General features: G+C 49.2%; 1 protein-coding gene across 1 annotated transcript in view; it reads right to left on the bottom strand.

Annotated features, from left to right (window-relative positions):
• RHPN2 (rhophilin Rho GTPase binding protein 2) overlaps nucleotides 1-22,921 on the bottom strand; it is a 62,449-nt gene that overhangs the window by 28,628 nt on the left and 10,900 nt on the right. Inside the window, exons 2-4 of the mRNA XM_053604617.1 lie at nucleotides 17,802-17,917; nucleotides 7,652-7,780; nucleotides 3,756-3,831 (exon numbers count right to left, since the gene is read on the bottom strand). Of these exons, the coding sequence (XP_053460592.1) occupies nucleotides 3,756-3,831; nucleotides 7,652-7,780; nucleotides 17,802-17,917 (321 nt within the window). The remainder of the gene's footprint in view (nucleotides 1-3,755; nucleotides 3,832-7,651; nucleotides 7,781-17,801; nucleotides 17,918-22,921) is intronic.

Genomic DNA, 22,921 nt, shown 5'->3' with positions numbered 1-22,921 from the left:
CCAGACATGGTGGAGGGCACCTGTGCTCTTAGCTACTCGGGAGGCTGAGGCAGGAGGATTGCTTGAGCCCAGGAGTTTGAGGTCGCTGTGAGCTAGGATGATACTGTGACAGTCTACCCAGGGTGACAGAGTGAGACTCTGACTCAAAAAGAAAAGGGAATATTCAGCCAAGTGTGCAAAATGCTCAATGGGGAGCTGCTGAGGACAGCAAGATCTGAAAGCTTCATAAAGAATGAAAATGAAAGATGGTTTCTTTCTAGAGGCAGACACCACGCTGAACTCTTAATGAATGTGTCTCATCCCACCCTCACTCCCAGCAACCTCATGGGGCAGGGCCTTAACGAGAGAAAGAGGCCAGACTGTGCAAAGAATGAGAACTGAGCAAGCTACACAGCTCAGTGGTGGAAGGAGCTTTACATGTCTTGGTATTTTCTGAATGTTTTTTTTTTGAGACAGAGCCTCAAGCTGTCACCCAAGGTAGAGTGCCGTGGCATCACGGCTCACAGCAACCTCTAACTCTTGGGCTTACGCAATTCTCTTGCCTCAGCCTCCCAAGTAGCTGGGACTACAGGCATCCACCACAATGCCCGGCTATTTTTTGGTTGTAGTTATCATTGTTGTTTGGCAGACCTGGGCTGGATTCGAACCCACCAACTCTGGTATATATGGCTGGCGCCTTAGCAACTTGAGCTACAGATGCTGAGCCTGTAATAAAGTTCTTAATCAGAAAAATAAATAGGGCCTGGCACAGTGGCCCCTGCCTGTAATTCAAGCATTCTGGGAGCCTGAGGCAAGAGGATCCCTTGAGTTCTGAAGTTCAAGACCAGCCTGAGCAAGAGCAACACTCCATCTCTACTAAAAATACAAAAATTAGCCAGGTGTTGTGGAGGGCACCTGTAGTCCCAGGTACTCAGGAGGCTGAGGGAAGAGGATCACTTGAGCCTAGGAGTTTGAGGTTGCTGTCGCGGCACTCTACCTACAGTAGCAGAGTGAGACGTCGTCTCAAAAACAAAGAAGAAAGGAAAATAAGTAAATAAGTCAAGCTCTGTCCAAAAGCGAAAAAAGAAAACCAAAAAACCAGAAAGACACTTTACTTTGATAGTTGTTCTTTAATATAGGCACTTTAACACCCAATTCTTTTTTGTTTCTTAGCTGCCAGTGTAGTCGTCCTGTCTGAATTAAAGCCCAATTCTTTAAAATAGAACAAAATCACATCATGACGCTTTACTTGTCATAAGCCATCATGCAGACGCACAGGTCCGATTTTACATTGAATTGCCCTAATGACGTGGCTAAACCACCTGCCTGTGTTTCTCTCAAGCACAAATGCAGAAGGGAAAAAACAGAATGGCCCCCTAAATGTTTTCATTTTTGTTCGATTGACATTTGTGGAGTCCCTTTCCAGCTAAAACAACACTGTTGGGAAACTCAGCCAAATATCAGCAGCTGGCCACGCCCACAACATGCAATATTTTTTTCACTTGCTTTAATGTGGAATTCAGCACATGACCTAACTGGACCCTTAGAAATGCCCATAAAATTCCTAAGTTTCTCCAAGAAAGCCTCCCTTTGAAGGACCCCCTTCTTGCAGGGCTGACACTGAGCAACCAACTAAATCTTAAAGAAACTTCTAGGGTGGCGCCTGTGGTTCAGTCGGTAAGGCATTGGCCCCATATACCAAGGGTGGCAGGTTCAAACCCGGCCCCGGCTGAACTGCAAGCAAAAAATAGCTGGACGTTGTGGAGGGCGCCTGTAGTCCCAGCTACTCGGGAGGCTGAGGCAAGAGAATCACTTAAGCCCAGGAGTTGGAGGTTGCTGTGAGCTGTGTGATGCCACGGCACTCTACCGAGGGCCATAAAGTGAGACTCTGTCTCTACAAAAAAAAAAAAAAAACTCTCTGGAAATCTCTCCTGGCACTTAGTTTGAACCAAGCTGAGACTTTAAGAAAAAAAAAATTAAATTTTAAACTTCTGGGCGGCGCCTGTGGCTCAGTTGGTAAGGCGCCGGCCCCATATGCTGAGGGTTGCAGGTTCAAGCCCAGCCCCGGCCAAACTGCAACAAAAAAATAGCCGGGCGTTGTGGCGGGCGCCTGTAGTCCCAGTTGCTCGGGAGGCTGAGGCAAGAGAATTGCGTAAGCCTAAGAGTTAGAGGTTGCTGTGAGCTGTGTGTCGCCACGGCACGCTACCCGAGGGCGGTACAGTGAGACTCTGTCTCTACAAAAAAAAAAAAAAAAAAAGAAACTTCTACAAAAGCATCCAAAGACATTCCACAGACACCTGGATTGCTTTGAGCACGCTACCCGAGGGCGGTACAGTGAGACTCTGTCTCTACAAAAAAAAAAAAAAAAAAAAAAAGAAACTTCTACAAAAGCATCCAAAGACATTCCACAGACACCTGGATTGCTTTGAGCCCCGCCGATGGGTGACACAGAGCATTCAAAAGTTTTGGCAGCCTGTGAAACCCTGGTGAAAAGCTGCTGCTCTGGACTTGCTTTCCAGCCAGAAAGCCAACTTTCCAGTGCACCCAAGTCCTGAAACATTGTCAACTTCCCTCCTCCAACTCCCAAGTACACCCCAAACTCAGGGACCAGGACCTGAATGTAAACGAAGCTATGGTCAAAAAGGCCCGACTTAGCTCAAGCAGCTCAGGGTCTCTGTATGAAAACAAAGGTCAAGTGCAGAAGCTTCCAAAATACTCACCAATTACTTTTGAAAAGAATGCTGAGGCTGGGCACAACGGCTCAAGCCTGTAACCCCAGCACTCTGAGAGGCCCAGGTGGATGGACTGCTTGAGCGCAGGAGTTAAGAGACCAGCCTGAGCAAGAGTGAGACCCCATCTCTACTAAAAATAGAAAAGCTAGCAGGGTATCGTGACGGGGCTTATAGTCCCAGCTAGTTGGGAAGCTGAGGAGTGATCAAATGCCTTATGAAATTTTTTTCTTTTCTAAGAGGAAAGTAGCCCAAGATGAGTCAACTAACAAGGTTACTATGAAAAGAAAAAGAGTTATTTTTCATGATGCTGGGATTAATAATTCCTATAACCTGGTAGCACCTGTGGCTCAAGGAGTAGGGCACCGGCCCCATATACCGGAGGTGGCGGGTTCAAACCCGGCCCCAGCCAAAAGCTGCTAAATAAATAAATAAATAAATAAAATAAAAAATAATAATTCCTATAACCTATGCCTGTGCTAGCCACCTCAGAGATGGGCACCACCTTCTACCTAATCCCTTCTTTCTCCTCCTAAAAGGAAGTTATAAGTGATTCATTAAAATTCAAACTGATGGCTGGGCCCAGGGGCTCATGCCTGTAATCCTAACTCTCTGGAAGGCTGAGGGGGGTGGATTGCTTAAGCTCAGGAGTGTGAAAGCAGCCTGAGCAAGAGTGAGACCCCATCTCCGCTAAAAACAAATTGAAAAAACAAGCCAGGTGTGGTGGTGTGCACCTGTAGTCCCAGCTACTCAGGAGGCTGAGGCAGGAGGATCGCTTTCAGCCCAGGAGTTTGAGGTTGCCGTGAGCTATGACATCACAGCACTCTACTCAGGGCAACAGAGTGAGACTTTGTCTCAAAAAAAGAAAAAGTCACCAAAGACAACAGCAAGAATATGGGAGGAATAAATATACAAACCCTGGAGGAGCTGGCCAAGAGGGGGCTGAGGGCTACCCTGCAGTCATCAATGGACTCCTGGCCTACCGAGCCTCAGGGATGCAGTTTCTGTATGCCCACTGAGTCCAGTGCCCACTGCCTCGAGATTTACCTTGAGGACAACTGAGAAGTCCACATCTTTCGTTTCCTTTAGTCCAAGAGGAATCAGGGGAATGGTAAATGCCTCCCTGTAAAGAGCATAACAGGGTAGGTGAGGGCCTCCGACCAGGCCGCTTTGCAACCCGCAGCCTTGCTCTCGGCAGCCCAGCCCCAGCCCCACCCTCTCCCCATGCCCGTACAGCACATCTGAGTGACAGGAACACTTTCCACAGAGATGACTCTGGTCCCACCTCTCCCTCTGTTCTAAAACTGACCCCAGCTCCTAATGACTCTGGACCACCTAGTGCCAGGCCCCCCGCCATCTCCACCCTGATTTGTCCCTCTAATCACAACACTTCTTCCAGCACCTGTGCTGACAATCTATCCCGTGTCAGGGTCTGACTGCTTGTACCCTGGGGCTCTGCTGTCAGCCACCAGCTCCATCCTCCACCCCTTCTTCCTCCTCCCTGTGGTGGGCCCACCTCTCAGCAGCTCTCCAATATGCCTGTGCTCACAACCCTGGTCTCATGGGCCCCTATCTGACACCTACGTGTACTAAGGTCCCAGCCCAGAGCCAGGTGCTGGGCAGCCACTTTCCTTCTCACCTCCTCTCTCCTCGCTGATCACTTGGCAACCCACAGGTTGATGGCCCTGGGAGTGCCCCCCAAGCCTACATTCCTAGGGGCAGGGCCAACAGGAAGTGAACCAGGCTCAAACTGCATTTTGCAAACAAGGATTTATTTAGCTCGCTGACCTGTAACAGGAGACCTCCTTGGGTTGTTCAGCCCAGCCCAGAGAGAAGGTCAGCAATGCTCGGCAGGGTGCGTGGACAATGCAGCTGAAAGTTGAAACTGCCTCTGTGGCACAGCTATGCTAAAGGCAGGTGAGACCCGGCCCAGGTGTGTGGCTCCCCCAAAGTGCTCAGGGAAAGCTGGACCGTGGGGCAAGGACATGTGGGTGGGCTGGGCCTCACTCCCCCAGGCCCCATGGGGCTAGAAGCTACACCTGCTCTTCTTGGGACCGTCCAGGCAAGGAGAAGGGCAACAGTGAGTGTCCTGAGGCCTCCACCCCGGGGTACTAACGTGAGTTTCTGGGTGACCTCAGGCCTCCCGAATTTACTCCTCTGCACAATGGGATCATTTCTTTCCTGCCCGCCTCAAAAAGTGTTTGAAGATCAGCTGTGTGCAGTAGCTCACGCCTGTCATCCTAGCACTGTGGGAGGCCAAGGTGGGTGGACTGTATGACCTTCAGGAGTTAGAGACCAGTCTGAGAAAGAGCGAGATCCCTGTCTCTAAAAACAGGCCTTGTGGTAGGCACCTGTAGTCCCAGGTACTTGGGAAGCTAAGGCAGGAGGATCGCTTAAGCCCAGGAGAGTTTGAGGTTGCTGTGAACTACAATGATGCCACGGCACTCTACCCAGGGTGACAGAGTCAGACTCTGTCTCATAAAAAAGAAAACAGAAAATAAAATAGACTGGAGAACCCGAATGCAGGGTGTCGGGTGGAATCTGTACATCTCTCTCCCCTCTTCCCAGTGGCACGGGGGATGATGGCCTGGCCTCTCCAGAGCCACAGTGACCACACCAGGGGCCATAAAGGCGTGTCTCTGTGGTGAGTCCCTCCAGGGACATCCTTGCTCTCTACTACAGCAAACTCAAGTAAGAGAGAGTTTGGCCCTGCCTTGCCTCCTGGAGGAACTTGGACCTTTGGGGCAAAACACTGGAATTGAACACCAGAGGGCAGGCTGGGAGAGCATTCAGGAGCCTGGAAGTGACCCAGACACCCAGACGCAGGACCTCACAAAGAGGAGAGGTAGCACAGGCTTCAGGCATTAAAGCTCCCCCTGCAACTCTACAAAAACCACCCCAGGGCTGCTCAGAGGCTTATGAGCAGGAAATGCACATTCCAAAGTTCACCAACGTGGCTTTCTTTGAGTACTCCCAGGCACTGTTTCCCAGCTGAGTTTTCCCTGGGGCCCACCTATTTTTTGAAAAGTGTCAAGTTCCAACACAAAAAGTATGTGGCTGGGCCTAGTGGCTCACACCTGTAATCCCACCACTCTGGGAGGCCAAGATGGGTGGATCGCTTGAGCTCAGGAGTTCAAGACCAGCCTGACCAAGAGTGAGACCCCCCCCACCCACCCCCACCCCTCTCTAAAAAATAGCCAGGCATTGTGGTGGGCACCTATAGTCTCAGCTACTTGGGAGGCTGAGGCAAGAGGATCATTTCAGCCAAAGAGTTTGAGGCTCCTGTGAGCTATGATGCCACAGCACTCTACCAGGGGCAAGAAAGTGAGACTCTGTCTCAAAAAAAAAAACAAAAAACAGTAAAGAAAAGAATTTACTCACTGTGCTTTGAACTTCTTTGGAAAATAATTTATTTAATGATAATTTAAAAAGTTTGCATCACACCTAAACGTGTGTCTCTGAATGGCCTGTACCAGGGCACCTGGAACTAATGTAACAACTCTCTGAGTGACCTTAGCCCTCCTGAGTTTACTCATCTGCATGATGAGATCACTTCTTCCTTGCCTGCTTCACAGCACACCAGTTGAAAATCACTGATCTGGGCTCAGCACCCGTAGCTCAGCGGTTACAGCGTTGGCCACATACACTGGGGCTGGTGGGTTCAAACCCAGCCTGGGCCAGCTAAACAATGACAACTGCAACCAAAAAATAGCCGGATGTTGTGACAAGCACCTGTAGTCCCAGCTACTTGGGAGGCTGAGACAAGAGAATCACTTAAGCCTAAGAGTTTGAGGTTACTGTGAGCTGTGACGCCACAGCACTCTACTGAGGGTGACATAGTGACACTGTCTCAAAAAAAAAAAAAAGAAAGAAAGAAAATCATTGATCTACAGAATGACCCAGAGTCAGACCTTGTGCTTGGTGAAACCCTGGGAGGAAAAAAGGCAGGGATGCACATGCCCCATCTGGCAGGTAAGCTTTCAAAGGTATCCACAGAATGGCCAGGCTCAGTGTCTCACATCTTAATCTTAGGACTCTGGGAGGCCAAGCAGGGTGGAATGCTTGAGCTCAGGAGTTCAAGCCCAACCTAAGCAAAAAGCAAGGCCTGTCTCTACTAAAAGTAGACAAACTAGGGTCAGCGCCTGTAGTTCAGCGGTTAGGGTACCCGCCGCATACACCAGGGCTGGCAGGTTCGAGCCCAGCCATGGACTGCCAAACAACAATGACAACTACAATGAAAAAAAACAAAATAGCCGGGCATTGTGGTGGGCATCTGTAGTCCTAACTACTTGGAGGCTGAAGCAAGAGAACTGCTTAAACTCAAAAGTTTGAGGTTGCTATGAGCTGTGATGCCACAGCACTCTATTGAGGGTGACAAAGTGAGACTCTGTGTCAACAAAAAAGAAAAAAAATAATAAAAACAAAAAACTAGCCAGGCATCACTGTGAGTGCCTATAGTCCTAGCTACCTGGGAGGCTGAGGTAAGAGGATCTCTTGAGCCCAAGAGATTATAGTTGCTACGAGCTGTGATGTCATGGCACTCTACCCAAGATGACAGAGTGAAACTCTGCAAAAAAAAAAAAAAAAAAGCTATCCACAGAAGGTTCCAGGATGTCTTTATGGCAGATACCAGGCCACCTCTTTTAAGAGATGCCATCGACCTACCTGGACCCAGACACCCAGATCTCTTGGCAAAGCCATGTCCCAGTAGGTCCGTGGAAATGCCTTTTTGCCCAACACTCCAGTATTTCCAAACAAACCCTACCGGCTCATCCTTTTAACTCTAGAAACCTGCTCAACCCCAAACCTGATCATTCTCTCCCTTCCCAAAGAGGGGGCTGCCACGCCCTTAGTCTGTCACTCCCGCCTGGGCTCTCTGCACCATCGAGGTGCAGGCGTGCTCAGGCTCAGCAGGATCCGGAGGAAGCACGGCTCCCACTTACTCTGTGCTCTGATAGACGCCCACCGAGATGTTCAGCCCCTCCAGCTCCTCCTTGAGCATCTGCAGGTCGGAGTTGACGAAGCTCAGCTCCAGCCGCACTTGCTCCCGCACTTTCTGGTTGGTGGCTACTCTGTTCAAAGACCGGAAGGAGAGAAGTGTCCTCAGCCAGGCGTCTCAGCGTCTGGGTGAGTAGAGGCAAACCCCAAACCGGGCAGGGAAGAGTGGGGGTGCCAGATGCAATCAGGGAAGGTGTCTCCAAGACTCTGGGCTCCTGCTCCACCGTGATCTGCACCTGCCAGCCTTGAGAAGAGAAACGATGACTGCTCACACGCAATCCCTAAGAGGCCATAAATTATCCCCTTAAAAAGAAAGAGATTGGCTCGGCGCCTGTAGCACAGTGGTTATGGCGTCCGCCACATACTGTGAGGCTGGTGGGTTCAAATTCAGCCCAGACCAGCTAAACAATGACAACTGCAATCAAAAAATAGCTGGGCGTTGGAGCGGGCACCCACAGCTACTTGGGAGGCTGAGGCAAGAGAATCACTTAAGCCCAAAAGTTTGAAATTGCTGTGAGCTGGGATGCCACAGCACCTACTGAGGGTGACATAGTGAGACTCTGTCTCAAAAAAAAAAAAAAAAGAAAAGAAAAGAAAAAGAAAGAGATGAGGGTCAGGTGTGGTGGCTCATGTGCGTAATCCCAGCACTCTGGCTGAAGTGGGTGGATTGCTTGAGCCCAGGAGTTCAAGACCAGCCTGTGCTAAGTGAAACCCCATCTCTACTAAAAACAGAAAAAATTAGCCAGGCATGGTAATAGGTACCTGTAGTCACAGCTACTCAGGAAGCTGAGGCAGGACAATCGCTTCAGTCCAGGAGTCTGAGGTTGCTGTGAGCTAGGTTGAGGTCATCGCACGCCACCCAACCTCGGGTGACAGAGTGAGATTGTGCCTAAAAAAAAGATACCCTTATCATGCCTAAGAGAGTCCTAGAGTTTTATAAAAGCTCTGTACCAGGAACACAGGAACAGAACAAAAGACCAAATATTTATTTTTTATTATACTGCCCATTGAATTGGTTTTATTACACATCATGTGTCACAATCTGTAGCTTATAAAACAAACCCATGCTCCAGTGACGTTATTAAGAAAACGGCTGCTTCAGCACTGGGTGATATCCACAAGGATCTAGGAAGGAAAATTCCCCCAGTCCTGGGAACAGGTTCACTTTTTTTTTTTATTATCTTTTTTTCTTTTTGAGACAGAGTCTTACTTTGTTGCCCCTGGTAGAGTGGTGTGGCATCATAGTTCACGGCAATCTCTAGCTCTTGGGTTTAAGCAATTCTCTTGCCTCAGCCTCTGGGGCTCAAGCGATCCTCTTGCTTCAGCTTCCCAAGCAGCTGGGACTACAAGCACCTGCTAGGACACCTGGCTAATTTTTTCTATTTTTAGAGAGATGGGGGTCTCACTCAGGCTGGTCTTGAACTCCTGACCTCAAGCAATCCTCCCACCTCGGCCTCCCAGAGTGCTAGGATTGTAAGTGTAAGACACATTGCCTGGCCCGTATTCATTCTTGCTTTAATCTTATATGCTATACAAAGTATGTTAAGGTCCCTCAAATCAGTTTTGGAATGAGGAAAGATAAATAGTAATTCATGGGGGAGAAAAGTTTAATTTCTTTGTTTTTCTCCCAGGATGTGATATAGTCCTTTCCACATGATGAGGGCTCAGTAAGTTCCACTTCATGGAGGAGTGGACTGTTTTTTGCCAGCAGAGCGGGACCAACCTAAATATAACAATTGAGGCCCTGGCTTGGTGCCTGTGGCTCAAGCGGCTAAGGCGCCAGCCACATACACCTGAGCTGGAGGTTTCAAATCCAGCCCGGGGCCTGCCAAACAACAATGATGGCTGCAACCAAAAAATAGCCAGGCGTTGTGGTGGGTGCCTGTAGTCCCAGCTACTTGGGAGGCAGAGGCAGGAGAATCACTTGGGTCCCGGAGTTGGAGGTTGCTGTGAGCTGTAATGAAACAGCACTGTACCCAAGGCAACAGCTTAAGGCTCTGTCTCAAAAAAAACTGAGGCCCTAAGACCACCCTATACCCCAATCCTGGCAGCATTTCCAAATAATGCCAACTCTTGATTTTTTCCATATTTATATATTTACTTGCCATGTCTCTTCCCTCCCTGGCCTTGGTTTTTGTTTTTTTTTTTGCAGTTTTTAGCCAGGGCTGGGTTTGAACCCACCACCTCCGACATATGGGGTCAGTGCCCTACTCCTTTGAGCCACAGGCACCACCCCCTGGCCTTGGTTTTTGATTTAGCATTTGTGACAAGTCAGTGAGGGGCCCTTTGGATGTGGACCTCTCTTGGGTAGGTCACTCTGAAAAATGTTGGCAGCCAGGCGGGGTCTTGGGGTTGGTTTCTACAACGTTGGCCTTCAGATGCAACCACGATTGAAAAATCCACCCTAAAAAAAAAAAAAAAGAAAAAGAAAAATCCACCCTAGAGTTCCTTGAACTGAGTTTCTAGGACAGGTTAATGATTTTTCACTCATTCGCTGGTGGGAGAGGATTTCTCAAATAAGGTACACCAGTTCAACATGGTGGGTGTGCACAGCTATTTCTGGGCCCAGTCTGGGACAACAGACAACAATGGAACCAGCTGGCCCAAATTACAGATTAAAGATAGATCCCTGGTCGTCAGAACTGCTGCTCTGTACATAAGTTGCCTTTCTGGATGAAAATAAATGTATTCTATGGGCGTTTTCAGAAGAGTGTGGCCTTTTTCAGCTTTTGCTTGGGTGTATAGCTCCACTCGAGGCCTCTGTGGTCTGGTAACTGATGTTATCACCAAAGACAACATGACACTGACCAGAACAAAGCAGCAGGTTACATCAGCTCCTTTCTACCCAGAGGATTCCTGCCCACATTCTCCTCCTGACCGGGACCCCCAGGAGAGGCCTGCTTCCTCAGGCTTTTCATGAAAAGCGCACACGCACACTGTAAGAGTCAAGAACGAGAGGGGGGCCAGGCGCAGTGGCTCCGCCTATAACCCTAGCACTCGGGGAGGCCGAGACAGGTGGATCACCTGAGCTCAGGAATTTGAGACCAGCCTGAGCAACAGTGAGACACCATCTCTACTAAAAACTGAAAAACTAGTTGGGCATGGCAGTGGGCACCTGTAGTCCCAGCTACTCAGGAAGCTGAGGCGAGAGGGTCGCTAGAGCCCAGGCGTTTGAGGTTACTGTGCGCTATGATGACATCATGGAACTCGAGCCGGGATGAGAGTGAGACTCTGTCTCAAAAAACAAAAAGGCTGGGAGCCTGGGCAGCACCTCTGGCTCAGTGGGTAGGGTGCCGGCCCCACATACCAAGGGTGGCAGGTTCAAAACCCGGCCCCGGCCAAATTGCAACAAAAAAATAGCAGGGCGTTGTGACGGGTGCCTGTAGTCCCAGCTACTTGGGAGGCTGAAGCAAGAGAATCGCCTAAGCCCAGAAGTTGGAGGTTACTGTGAGCTGCGACGCCACAGCACTCTACCGAGGGCGACAAAGTAAGACTCTGTCTCTTAAAAAAAAAAAAAAAAAAGAAGAAGATAGAAAAAACTAGCTGAGTGTTGTGGCACATGCCTGTAGTTCCAGCTACTTGGGAGGCTGAGGCAAGAGGATTGGTCAAGCCCAAGAGTTTGCAGTTGCTGTGAGCTATGATGACACCACTTTAGTCTACCCAGGGGGACAGAGTGAGACTCAGTCTCAGAAAAAAAATGTAAATTTTGCATTTTGTCCTCATGTGTTTCAGTGTAATTTTTTTCATCCCAAATCTTTTAACAAAAATGTCTCTCCAGGAATAGGCACCAGTTTGATTCAGTGGTTGCAGCAGCTTCACAGACCTTAGTAGACAGCTCAGAGCATCTGATACCAAATCCTGCTCTGCTGGGGATTCGGGGGCTGGAATGAGGACGATGTCGTACCCCTGTGTGACTACCTGGGTGAGGCAGCTGATCAGCCAGACTGGCAGGACACCAGCCCCCAGCCCATATCTCAGCAAAGGAAGACAGGCCCCGGCAGAGTTGGTGCTGGCCCCAAAGGCTATGGAGGGCTCGCATACCTCACGGCTCAGACACACACTGGGCCTTGCAGAAGTGACGCTGTGGGCAGTCATCAACCCCAGGTCACGCCCCGCCTAGAATTTCATGACCTTTCTTCTTGTCCGGAGTTCACAAACTAGCCTGGATGCCTTTGGGGCTTGTTTACTTGGCTTTCAGGGTATTATCTTTTCCCCCTTTACCTAGTTGCTAATTTTTAAAAATTCAACAATCAAAAGATTAATGGCCCGGTGCCTGAGGCTCAAGCGGCTAAGGCACCAGCCATATACACCTGAGCTGGCAAGTTGGAATCTAGCCTGGGCCGGCCAAACAACAAGGACGGCTGCAACCAAAAGATTAAAAGGCTGGGGGCGGTGGCTCCTGCCTGTAATCCTAGCACTCTGGAAGGCCGAGGTGGATGAATTGGCTGAGCTCAGAAGTTCCAGACCTGGGTGAGCAAGAGTAAGACCCCATCTCAAAAGAAAAAAATTTTGAAAAGGTTCTCCAAGTTCTCCCAGGGTTAATAAAAAGATCTGGCAATTCTGGCCCTGCCCTCCATGGGGCAAACTACAGTTGCCTCCAGACAGGGAATATGCTTAGCACTTTGCCACAGTCCTCACCACTCCCTGTCGCTCACAGCACTAAGCCCAGCCCCACACTTATTTCCAGGTCCACTTCAACCGGTCTAGTCCAACAACTGCCACTAAAAGAGGGGAGCCTGAAGGCCAGAGAGATTAAGTGACTTGCCCTGATTCAGAGAACTAGTTCATTAAAACGAGGCAACTTGCTTTAAGATCATCTTGGTTTCAGAGAAACAAAATCACATTTCCACCCCAGGTTTTCTCAAGGGAGGGAAGGAAATTCTGAGAAAAGAAAGAATATTGTCTTTGCTCAGCCTAAAATATACATTAAAAATACCTGATACCAGGCCGGGCGCGGTGACTCACGCCTATAATCCTGGCACTCTGGGAGGCTGAGGCAGGTGGATTTCCTGAGCTCTCAGGTTCAAGACCCACCTGAGCCTAAAGCAGGACCCAGTCAATAAAAATGGCCAGGCGTTGCAGCAGACACTTATAGTCCCAGATATTTGGGAGGCTTAGGCAAGAGAATCACTTAAGCCCAAGAATTTGAGGTTGCTGTGAACTGTGACGCCACAGCACTCTACCAAGGGTGACAAAGTGAGACTCTGTCTCAAAAAAAAAAAAAAAAATCTGATGCCTTCCTAATCAAACTCCAAGAAGCTCATGAAATCTTGCCTGGTATGAATCAAGAAAGAGGAGAGGTGGCCAGGTGCCTTGGCTCACACCTGTAATCCCAGCACTCTGAGAAGCTGAGGTGGGAGGATGGCTTAAGCTCAGGAGTTCAAGACTAACCTGAGCAAGAGCGAGACACCATCTCTACTAAAAATAGAAAAGCTGGGCTCAGAGCCTGTAGCTTAGCAGCTAGGGTGCCAGCCATATACACTGGAGCTGGCGGGTTCAAACCCTGTGCAGGCCTGCCAAACAACAACAACAACGGCAACCAAAAAATAGCTGGCATTCTGGCAGGTGCCTGTAGTCCCAGCTACTTGGTAGGTCAAGGCAAGAGAATAGCTTGAGCCCGAGTTTGAAGTTGCTGTGAGCTGTGACACCATAGCACTCTACCGAGGGCGACATACTGAGACTCTGTGCCAAAAATAATAATAATAATAATAATGAGTCAATTAATTAATTTTAAAAAATAGAAAAACTAGCTGGGCATTGTGGCAGGAGCCTATAGTCCCAGCTACCTGGGAAACTGAGGTAAGAGGATCTATCTCTTGAACCTAGGAGTTGAGGTTGCTGTGAGCTATGATGCCACAGCACTCTATCCAGGGTGACAGAGTGAGAATCTGTCTCAAAAAAAATAAAAAAGAAAAAGAAAAACTAGACACTGTTGTGGCGAGTGCCTGCAGTCTCAAAAAAAAAGAAAGAAAGAAAAGAGGAGAGGCGAGGAGAGGCACAAACGCAGCCTCTCACAGCCACGATGCCCCTGACGGATGCAGGAGACCCTCACTTCCATCACTGCACTTCTGGGGACATTTTCCTAAACGTCCCCCTGCCTTTCTTCCAACTGTGCTACCTTCATTTGAGGACAGTGGTAGGAAACCTGGGAATCAGAGGACGGACGGCAGAAGGACAGCAGGGCCCGATTTATGACTGAAACTACCTACTGCCTGCAGGGACGGTCACGTAATTGGTTGCCCAGGGACACAAAAGGCCCAGAGCCGGGCTTGGCAAAATGCCCTGTTTGTTTTCAGGAAACGGTTGGTGCCGATTGAGTCAGATTAATAAATACCTACAGGGTTTCCTCTGACAACATTCTCCGGAGAGAGGCACTTTGTACCTTTAGGTCACTGTGAGAATCATTAACAACCACACCCCACCCCTGCCTGTTCAACACCTGCCAGTTTGACAATGAGCTTGAGCCAGGAAGCCTCTGAGATCGTGTTTGCTGGTTAACAGAACAAGACAGACAAAACTGCCCTAGTTCTGGCATGGATGCCCTGGTCAGAGGCCTCCCTCGCCACGCTCTTGTCTCTGAGGCTGTATGTCCCCCTAAGCCAACATCTACGTTTTTGCTTTGTCACGCCCTAGATAACATTGCTTCCGGGTGTGATCTTATTTGTTTACTTGTATATTAATAAGGTTCCCGCCCCCCCACACATAAGACATGACAGCAAGGTCTCGTCTGGACTGGGTGTAGCCTCATCTGCTGCACCCCAAACACACCCTGACACTTAAGAGGTGCTCAGCACTTAGGGAGGCTGAGGGGGGAGGATTGCTCGAGGCCAGGAGTTCCACATTACGGTGAGCTATGATTACACCACTGCACTCCAGCCTGAGAGACACAGCAAGACCTCATCTCAAAAAAATTAAAAAAGAAAAACCACGGGGGGCTCCCTGAAAAGGCACATCAGTGGTAGCCCACCCCTGGAAAGGCCACAGTACCAGGGCTGCCCCTTGGCCACAGAGCTGACCTGTCCACATGTCAACCAGAACCCGAGGGTACAAAACACGGTACAACCAAAGCCTTCCCAGTACACAGCAGAGGTCCCAAATCTAGGGGGCCTCTCCCAAACTGCAATGGCTGTGTGAAGTTTACTGTGCTGTAAAGAAGCTAACAATCCCCAGGTTCAAACTTGACTTGGGACGGGGACATTGTCAGACATTTTACAAGCTAAAACATTACAATATTGACAGTCTGCTCCGGGACAACCTCCCTTGGATCCAGTTACAAAAGCAGTTGGAGAAGAGGTTCCCAGACACCCAGGACCTCAAGTCTTCTGCCATTCCACAAGAGGCAAAACCCACACAGCCCAGCATAGTAATTCCTGAGCGCAGGGCAGGTTTGGCTGATTGTATTCTTCTTCTGCAGTATTTTACAATAACAAATGAATAAAGGCTAGGCACAGTGGCTCACATCTGTATCTCAGCACTGTGGGAGGCTCGGGTGAGGCCAGAAGGTCAAAACAAGCCTGAGCCACACAGCCAGATCTGACCCTTCAAAAAATATTATATAAAAGAATTAGCAGGTGCACTGGCAGGCACCTACAGCCCCAGCTACTTAGGTGGCTGACCCAGGAAGATCGCTTCAGCCTAGGAGTTTGAGATTGCTGTGAGCTCTGATCATCCAGCTGTACTCCAGGATGGGTGACAGAGCAAGACCCTATCCTAAATAAATAAATAAATGTATTTCATGTGCTTGGTAAAAGCACAAAAAGGAAATAAAATGAAAAGTGTCACTTCCAGGTCCCATTCTGGGTGATATCCCTTTGGTGCCCATACAAAAGCATACGAACAAATTCTCTTTTTTTTTTTTCCTTTGAGGCAGAGTCTCCACTGTGTTGCCCAGGCTAGAGTGCTGTAGCGTCAGCCTAGCTCACAGCAACCTCAAACTCTTGGGCTCAAGTGATGCTCCTGCCTCAGCCTCCCAGGTAGCTGGGACTACAGATGCCTATAATGACCCAGGTAATTTTTCTATTTTTAATAGAGACAGGCTCTCCCTCTTGCTCAGGCTGGTCTTAAACCCTTGAGTCAAGCAATCCACCTGCCTTAGCCTCCAAGAGTGCTGGGATTATAGGTGAAAGCTGCCCATGCCTGGCCTATACAAATCCTTTAAACGTACACATGTATTCAAGCCATGCTGTTTTGTAATTCGTTTTGCCTCACTTACTATCTCAGAGATCTTACCTAAGGAGCAAATACAGACCAATTCAGAAATGAACTGACCCCCAAGATCATGATAGGAAACCCTCTTCCTGCTCTTCCTGCTCAGGGGCACATGGGGGTCTGATCCCCATGCTTCGGGAGTCTTGCACATACAGTGTCTGTCTATTTTTCCCAACAACTTCCTCAGAAGTCTCTGGGCTCCCCAAGGCCTCCACCCATGACCAATATCCTTGCAGACAAGCTGGGGGGAGTGGCTCACGCCTGTAATCCCAGCACTCTGGGAGGCTGAGGCAGGTGGATTGCCTAAGCTCAGGAGTTCCAAACCAGCTTGACCAAGACCGAGACCCCATCTCTACTAAAAATATAAAATCTAGCCAGGCATTATGGTGGGTACCTATACTCCCAGCTACTTGAGAGGCAGAGGCAAGAGGACTGCTTGAACCCAGGAGTTTGAGGTTGCTGTGAGCTATGACACCACAGCACTTTCCCAGGGAGACAGAGTGAGATTCTGTCTCAAAAAAAAAAAAAGCATGAATCCTATGTACTCAATTTTGATATGAGGACAATTAATGACAATTAAGGTTATGGGGGGGAGGAAAAGCAGAGAGAGGGAGGGGGGTGGAGCCTTGGTGTGTGTCACACTTTATGGGGGCGAGACATGATTGCAAGAGGGACTTTGCCTAACAATTGCAATCAGTGTAACCTGGCTTATTGTACCCTCAATGAATCCCCAACAATTAAAAAAAAAAAAAAATGCTTTCAGGCATTTTGGCACCCCCATCCTCCATCCCTGCAATCCCTGAAAGCCCCAGGAAACTCCAAGGACTTTGCAGTTTGGAGCAGGCCCCTTCCTGCAAGCATTCCACATTTCCTCCTGAGGCCTCCTGTTTCACTCACCTGAGCAGTAGGCTTGGTGCTCACCTAGAGCAGCCACTGCAAAAGGAAGCCTGGGGCTGACAAGAGTTACCCACTGAGCCACAGGCGCCGCCCACATTGCGCTTTCTTGCATTTCAGGGTGTGGAGAGGGTGTCTAGCAACCTAGACACAGATAAGGGTTCACCAAGTTCTGAGCTTGATAAGTGACTATTTTATCACCATAGCAAAATCCCGCCTGCCCGAGAGCATGGGGCTGTACTGGCCCCTCTCGTTAGAAAGGTGGACACTGAGGCCGGGTGTGGTGCCTCACGCCTATAATCCCAGCACTGTGGGAGCCCAAGACGGGTGGATCACCTGAGCTCAGGAGTTTAAGACCAGCATGAGCAAGAGCGAGACCCTGTGTCTACTAAAAATAGAAAACTAGCTAGGTGTTGTGGTGAGCACCTGTAGTCCCAGATACTCGTGAGGCTGAGGCAAGAGGATCGCTTGAACCCAAGGGTTTAAGGTTGTTATGAGCTATGACACCACAGCACTCTATCGAGGGTGACAAAATAAGAAAAAAGAAGAAAGAAAAGGTGGACATCAGCAGTAAAAATGCCCCTATTCTGTTCCTCCTGCCTTCTTTTCTTTATACGTTCAATGAACGTGAGCCAAGCAGTGATTCTACGCCAGGCATAGTGTTAAGCGGTGAAGAACAGACAAGTTCCACAGAAAGCAGCAAAAATAAACACCAGGATAATAACTGGTAACTTCTGATCAGGAGAGCTGAGTAAACTGAGGCCAGACGTCCCCCTGTACATGCCCATCCCCCACCCGCTCAATCCCCAAACACACAGTCTGGGTAAAATATTCATCTTTAACATAACCGAGCTCTTGGCAAGGTGCCGGGAGAGAAGGAGGAAATCCAGAGCTGAAACCAAGAGCCAGGCCTGGGAGTTTCGGGAATGGGAGGATAGGCCTCCGGAGAGACTGGGCTCTCCCGCTGGGGGTGGCCAGGCCAGAGACACCTACTTCAGAAGGTTTTCTGCGCCCGTCCTCATCCGCACGGCTTTCAGGATCTGCTGGTTCAAAGCAGCTCTCTGATTCTGCAGTTTGCTCCGGCCAGTTTGTGCAAGGGGGTTACAACCCTAAGAGAAAATAAGAGACACCCCTTCAGAATTCAAACGCTCCAGAGGTGACAACAAATGTGAACAAAGCAATGTTTAACTTAAAAAATAATGTTTCTGCAAATCACATGAACAGAGAAAATGTACAAAATACTGAAAAGTATAAAGGAAAGCCACTCATAATACTAGAACTCAAACACAGCTACTGTGAATTGTCTCTTTCCTTCCCGTTTATTTTACATGCATGTTGTTATTTTCCACATCATTTTTCTTTTTCCCAGAGAAAGCCTCACTCTGTCACCCTGGGTATAGCACCGCCCTGGGTAGAGTGCCATGGTGTCATAGCTCACAGCAACCTCAAACTCTTGGGCTCAAACGATCCTCTTGCCTCAGCCTCCCAAGTAGCTGGGACTATAGGCGCCCACCACAGCACCCAGCTATTTTTAGAGATAGGATCTTGTTCTTGTTCAGGCTGGTCTGAAACTCCTGAGCTCAAGCCATCCACCTGCCTGGACTGCCCAGAGTATCAGGATTATAGGCATGAGCCACCTTGCCCAGCCTATTTTATTTTATTTTTGCGACGGAATCTCACTCTGTTGCCCTAGGTAGCATACTGTAGTGTCATCATAGCTCACACAACCTCAAACTTCTGGGTTCAAGCAATCTTCCTGCCTTAGCCTCCGGAGTAGCTGGGACTACCTACCAGCCATCAGGGAAATGCAATTCAAAACAATGATGACAGTCAGGCATAGTGGCTCACGCCTGTAATCCTAGCACTCTGGGAGGGACAGGTGGGTGGATGGCTTGAGCTGAGAAGTTCAAGACCAGCCTGAGCAAGAGCATGCATGATGACCCTGTCTCTACTAAAAATAGAAAAACTAGCTAGGCATTGTGGCAGGCACCTGTAGTCCCAGCTGCTTGGGAGACTGAGGCAAGAGGGTGGTCTGAGCCCCAAAGTTTGAGGTTGCAGTGGACCTGTGAGCTATGATGACATCACAGAACTCTCCCTAAGATGACAATAAGACTGTCACAAAACAAAAGAAAGGAGAGAGAGGGAGGGAGGAAAGGAAGGAAGATCAGAATAAAAATTCCACTTTGACCTAAGTATTTTCTTCCCACTCCAGACAGGTACAAGTTCTGGGATTTGAGTCAGGACCACATTTTTTTTTTTTTTTGAGACAGAGTCTCACTTTGTTGCCCTTAGTAGAGTGCCATGGTGTCACAGCTCACAGCAACCTCCAGCTCTTGGGCTTAGGCGATTGATTCTCTTGCCTCAGCCTCCCAAGTAGCTGGGATTACAGGCGCCCGCCACAACGCCCAGCTATTTTTTTGTTGCAGTTTGGCCAGAGCTAGGTTTGAACCCACCACCCTCGGTATATGGGGCCGGCGCCCTACCCACTGAGCCACAGGCACCGCCCCCCATTTTTTTTTTTTGGGGGGGGGAGCTTACCTCTGGGTCCTACCTATGTGGCTACTCCCTGGGCGTAGTCTGGCAGGAGGGCAGGCATTACGTGAAGAAAGTGACCTTTCTTTCCAGCTCCGTCACTGCCATCTCAGCCCTGCCCACACCTAGCCTCCCTGACCTTGGCACAAACCACACCCATGGCCCATGGCCTAGACTCCAGGGAGGGAAAGGGGTCCGTCTACAGCAGATACCTTCTCACAGTTCCTACATCAGTGGCCTTTGGATTAGCAAGAAATGAGGGAGGTTTTTCCTTCCACAAAGATTTCTCAGTCTCAGATCCCAGCAGGTCACCACCGCTTGAGCCCCATATATCTATCGCCTCTCCCCTAACTTTCCCTGTCTTACAAGGACACTTTCCCAAGTCCGGATGTTCAGGACCTGTGTTGGAATTGACCTAAAAATTAGTATCTTTTAAATGATTCCCAATCAGACATAAGACAAAAATGTCTTTAAATGTTAATTTATTACTAATGGACTGAGACCATTTTCAGTCTCTTTCCTTTCTATTTCCGAAAATTACTCTGCTGAGGATGGTTCAGTCTGACTCAGAATTGCATGGTTCACTGATCCTGCATTTCATTCTGTAGGGAAGCTTTAATGCCAATTCCTTTATGCACATTCTCAGAGCTGAGATAAGCAGACATTCCAATGCACGGATAAGAACTTTTTCCTACCCCTCTACCTCACCCAACCTCTGGCTAGCCCACAATCACTACGCCCCAACCAGCCCACGGATCTGGGGTCAAGTTTCTAGATAAGACATAGAAACATTCTGGATTAGATTGGACTGTCGAAACTACATTACTTCTCACTGACAGGTAGGAATGCTGGGCCCCACCGGGAACAGCAGGAACGCCCACAGGGGCTGGCTGCCTGGAAACCTCCCTGAGAGGTAGATCTGGACAGGAATGGCAGCCGAAAAGGCCCTGCTGCTCCGTCGGGGGACCCAGAGTCCTCTCCTAGGTTTCCCCTCCCCCATCTCCTCTGACAGGAAAGCTCTAGTCCCAAACAGTGGCCAGACCAGTCTATGCAACTCAGTGGTGGAGACGGGCTCAGGACAGAGTACAGAGCTGTCCCAAGACTGGAGCAAGACACAGGGATATGTGGGGGAAGACAGTGGCTCACGCCAGTAATCCCAGCGCTCCGGGAGGACTAGGCAGGTAGATTGCTTGAGCTCAGGAGTTCGAGACCAGCCTGACCAAGAGTGAAACCCCATTTCTAGGCTCGGCACCTGTAACTCAAGCGGCTAAGGCGCCAGCCACATACACCAGAGATGGCGGATTCAAATCCAGCCCAGGCCTGCCAAACAACAATGACGACTACAACCAAAAAATAGCTGGGCATTGTGGCAGGCACCTGTACTCCCAGCTACTTGGGAGGCTGAGGCAAGAGAATCGCCTAAGCCCAGGAGTTGGAGGTTGCTGTGAGCTGTGTGATGCCACGGCACTGTACCAAGGGCGATTAAGTAAGTCTCTGTCTCTACAAAAAAAAAAGAAACCCCATCTCTACTAAAAATAGAAAACTAGCCAGGCCTTGTGGTACACATCTGTAATCCCAGCAACTCAGAAGGCTGAGGCAAGAGGATCGCTCAAGCCGAGTTTGAAGTTGCTGTGAGCTGCGATGATGCCATAGCTCTCAATTCAAGATGACAGAGTGAGACTCTGGTTTAAAAAAAAAAAAGAAGGAGCAGAGCCAGGGTTTGCACCAGGGACCAGGGTAGAATCTCTCACACCTTCTCGGCCTGGGACCCGGGAGACCAACTGAGGAGTCCTGACCTCTAGGGTCACTGCTGACCAGCCCCGTGGTGAAGCAAGCCTTTCTCTTACACAGAGTTCCTCACCGGACGAAAGTCTGGGCACTTCTGTCAGTACTAGAACTCAGAAGGATGTTCCAACGGCCAACACCCACAAAAACCAAGTCCCGAGTAAAGGCTCAGTATCATCACTAGTTTGGGGGACATCTCCCAAGGAGTGAATGGCTGATGTGGACCTAGGCACAGCATGGTGGATGTCACACTTCTGAGCAAGGAGGTTAGGTGAGCTCTCAAGATCCTAGACATTTAGGATGGGGCCAAGGCGTGAGCAATCTCATGTCCTTTTTGCTGCTCTGAGATGAACCTCAAGGTGGCCAGAGCTGTAGGGACGTGTGGCAATGCTGGTGTGGCTCTCCCACTGGCCCCTAGATACCTGGCTGTCCCGTGGTTCCTGCCTGAGAGCTGCCCAGCGTCCCCCCCACTTCCTTTGGGGAACAGTGACAAGTGCCTGCTCTCCCACCTTGCAGCCCATGATGATCAGGGATAAATACATATACCTCCCAGCTCCATTCCACACGTGACCCGTGCATGGCCAGTTGTAAAACTAAAGCCCCTGCCAGCCCTGGTGCATATGGCTGACACCCATAACTCAGTGTTTACAGCGCCAACCGCACGCACCAGGGCTGGCGGGTTCGAACCTAGCCTGGGCCTTCTAAACAACAATGACAACTGCGACAAAAAAATAGCCAGGCATTGTGGCAGGCACCTGCAGTCCCAGCTACTAGGGAGGCTGAGGCAAGAGAATCACTTAAGCCCAAGAATTTAAGGTTGCTGTGAGCTGTGATGCCATAGTGCCCCACCGAGGGTGACATAGTGAGACTGTCTCAATTAAAAAGAAAAAGAAAAACAAACAAACAAAACTAAGGCCTCTGGCCCCAAATTCAGTTCAAGGATAAATACCTCAGGTAGGACAATCAGGCACTATCAGAGTCCATTAGGAAGAAGCCCTCACTGGCCTTGAACCTGGGAGGCAGGATGTGAGACCTAGTAGGTGCAGCCACATCACCACCGCAGGGGATTGCCTCCCCAGGAAGGTAAGCAGCTCATGGAGAGCAGAGCTGAAAAACAGCTTTAGCAGGGCAGAGCCTGTGGCTCAATGAGTAGGGTCCTGGCCCCTTATACCAAGGGTGGCAGGTTCAAACCAGATCCCAGCCAAACTACAACAAAAAAATAGCCAGGTGTTGTGGCAGGTGCCTGTTGTCCCAGCTACTCAGGAAGCTGAGGCAACAGAATCACCTAAGCCCAAGAGCTGGAGGTTGCTATGAGCTATAATACCACGGCACTCTACCATGGGTGATAAAGTGAGACTCTGTCTCTTAAAAAAAAAAAAAAAAAAAAAGGGCGGCACCCGTGGCTCAAGGAGTAGGGTGCTGGCCCCATATGCCGAAGGTGGCAGGTTCAAGCACCAGCCAAAAAAAATAGAAAAAAAAAAAAAGCTTTAACAAAGGCCCAACCCTTGATCAAGCCAGGCCTGAAGACAACTCTCTGGATTTTTCAGTTACAAGAACCAGTACATTCATTCCTTTTCTTGCCTAAGCCATTTTTTTTAATTGAGGTGTAATTTACACATAATAAAGCACACAGATGTTAAGTACATAATTCAATGAGTTTGAACAAACGTACAAGCCTGTGTATCACCCCAATCAAAATACAGGAAACAGAACATTTCTATCACCCCTAGATAACCAATACTCTGATTTCTATCACCATAGATTCCTCCCTATTCTAGAATTATATAAATAGAATC

This window comes from Nycticebus coucang, chromosome 10 (assembly GCF_027406575.1).
Source record: "Nycticebus coucang isolate mNycCou1 chromosome 10, mNycCou1.pri, whole genome shotgun sequence".
Taxonomy (NCBI): Eukaryota; Metazoa; Chordata; class Mammalia; order Primates; family Lorisidae; genus Nycticebus; species Nycticebus coucang.
The sequence above is the reverse complement of the archived record's forward strand: the minus strand, read 5'-3'. Positions and strand labels throughout refer to the sequence as shown.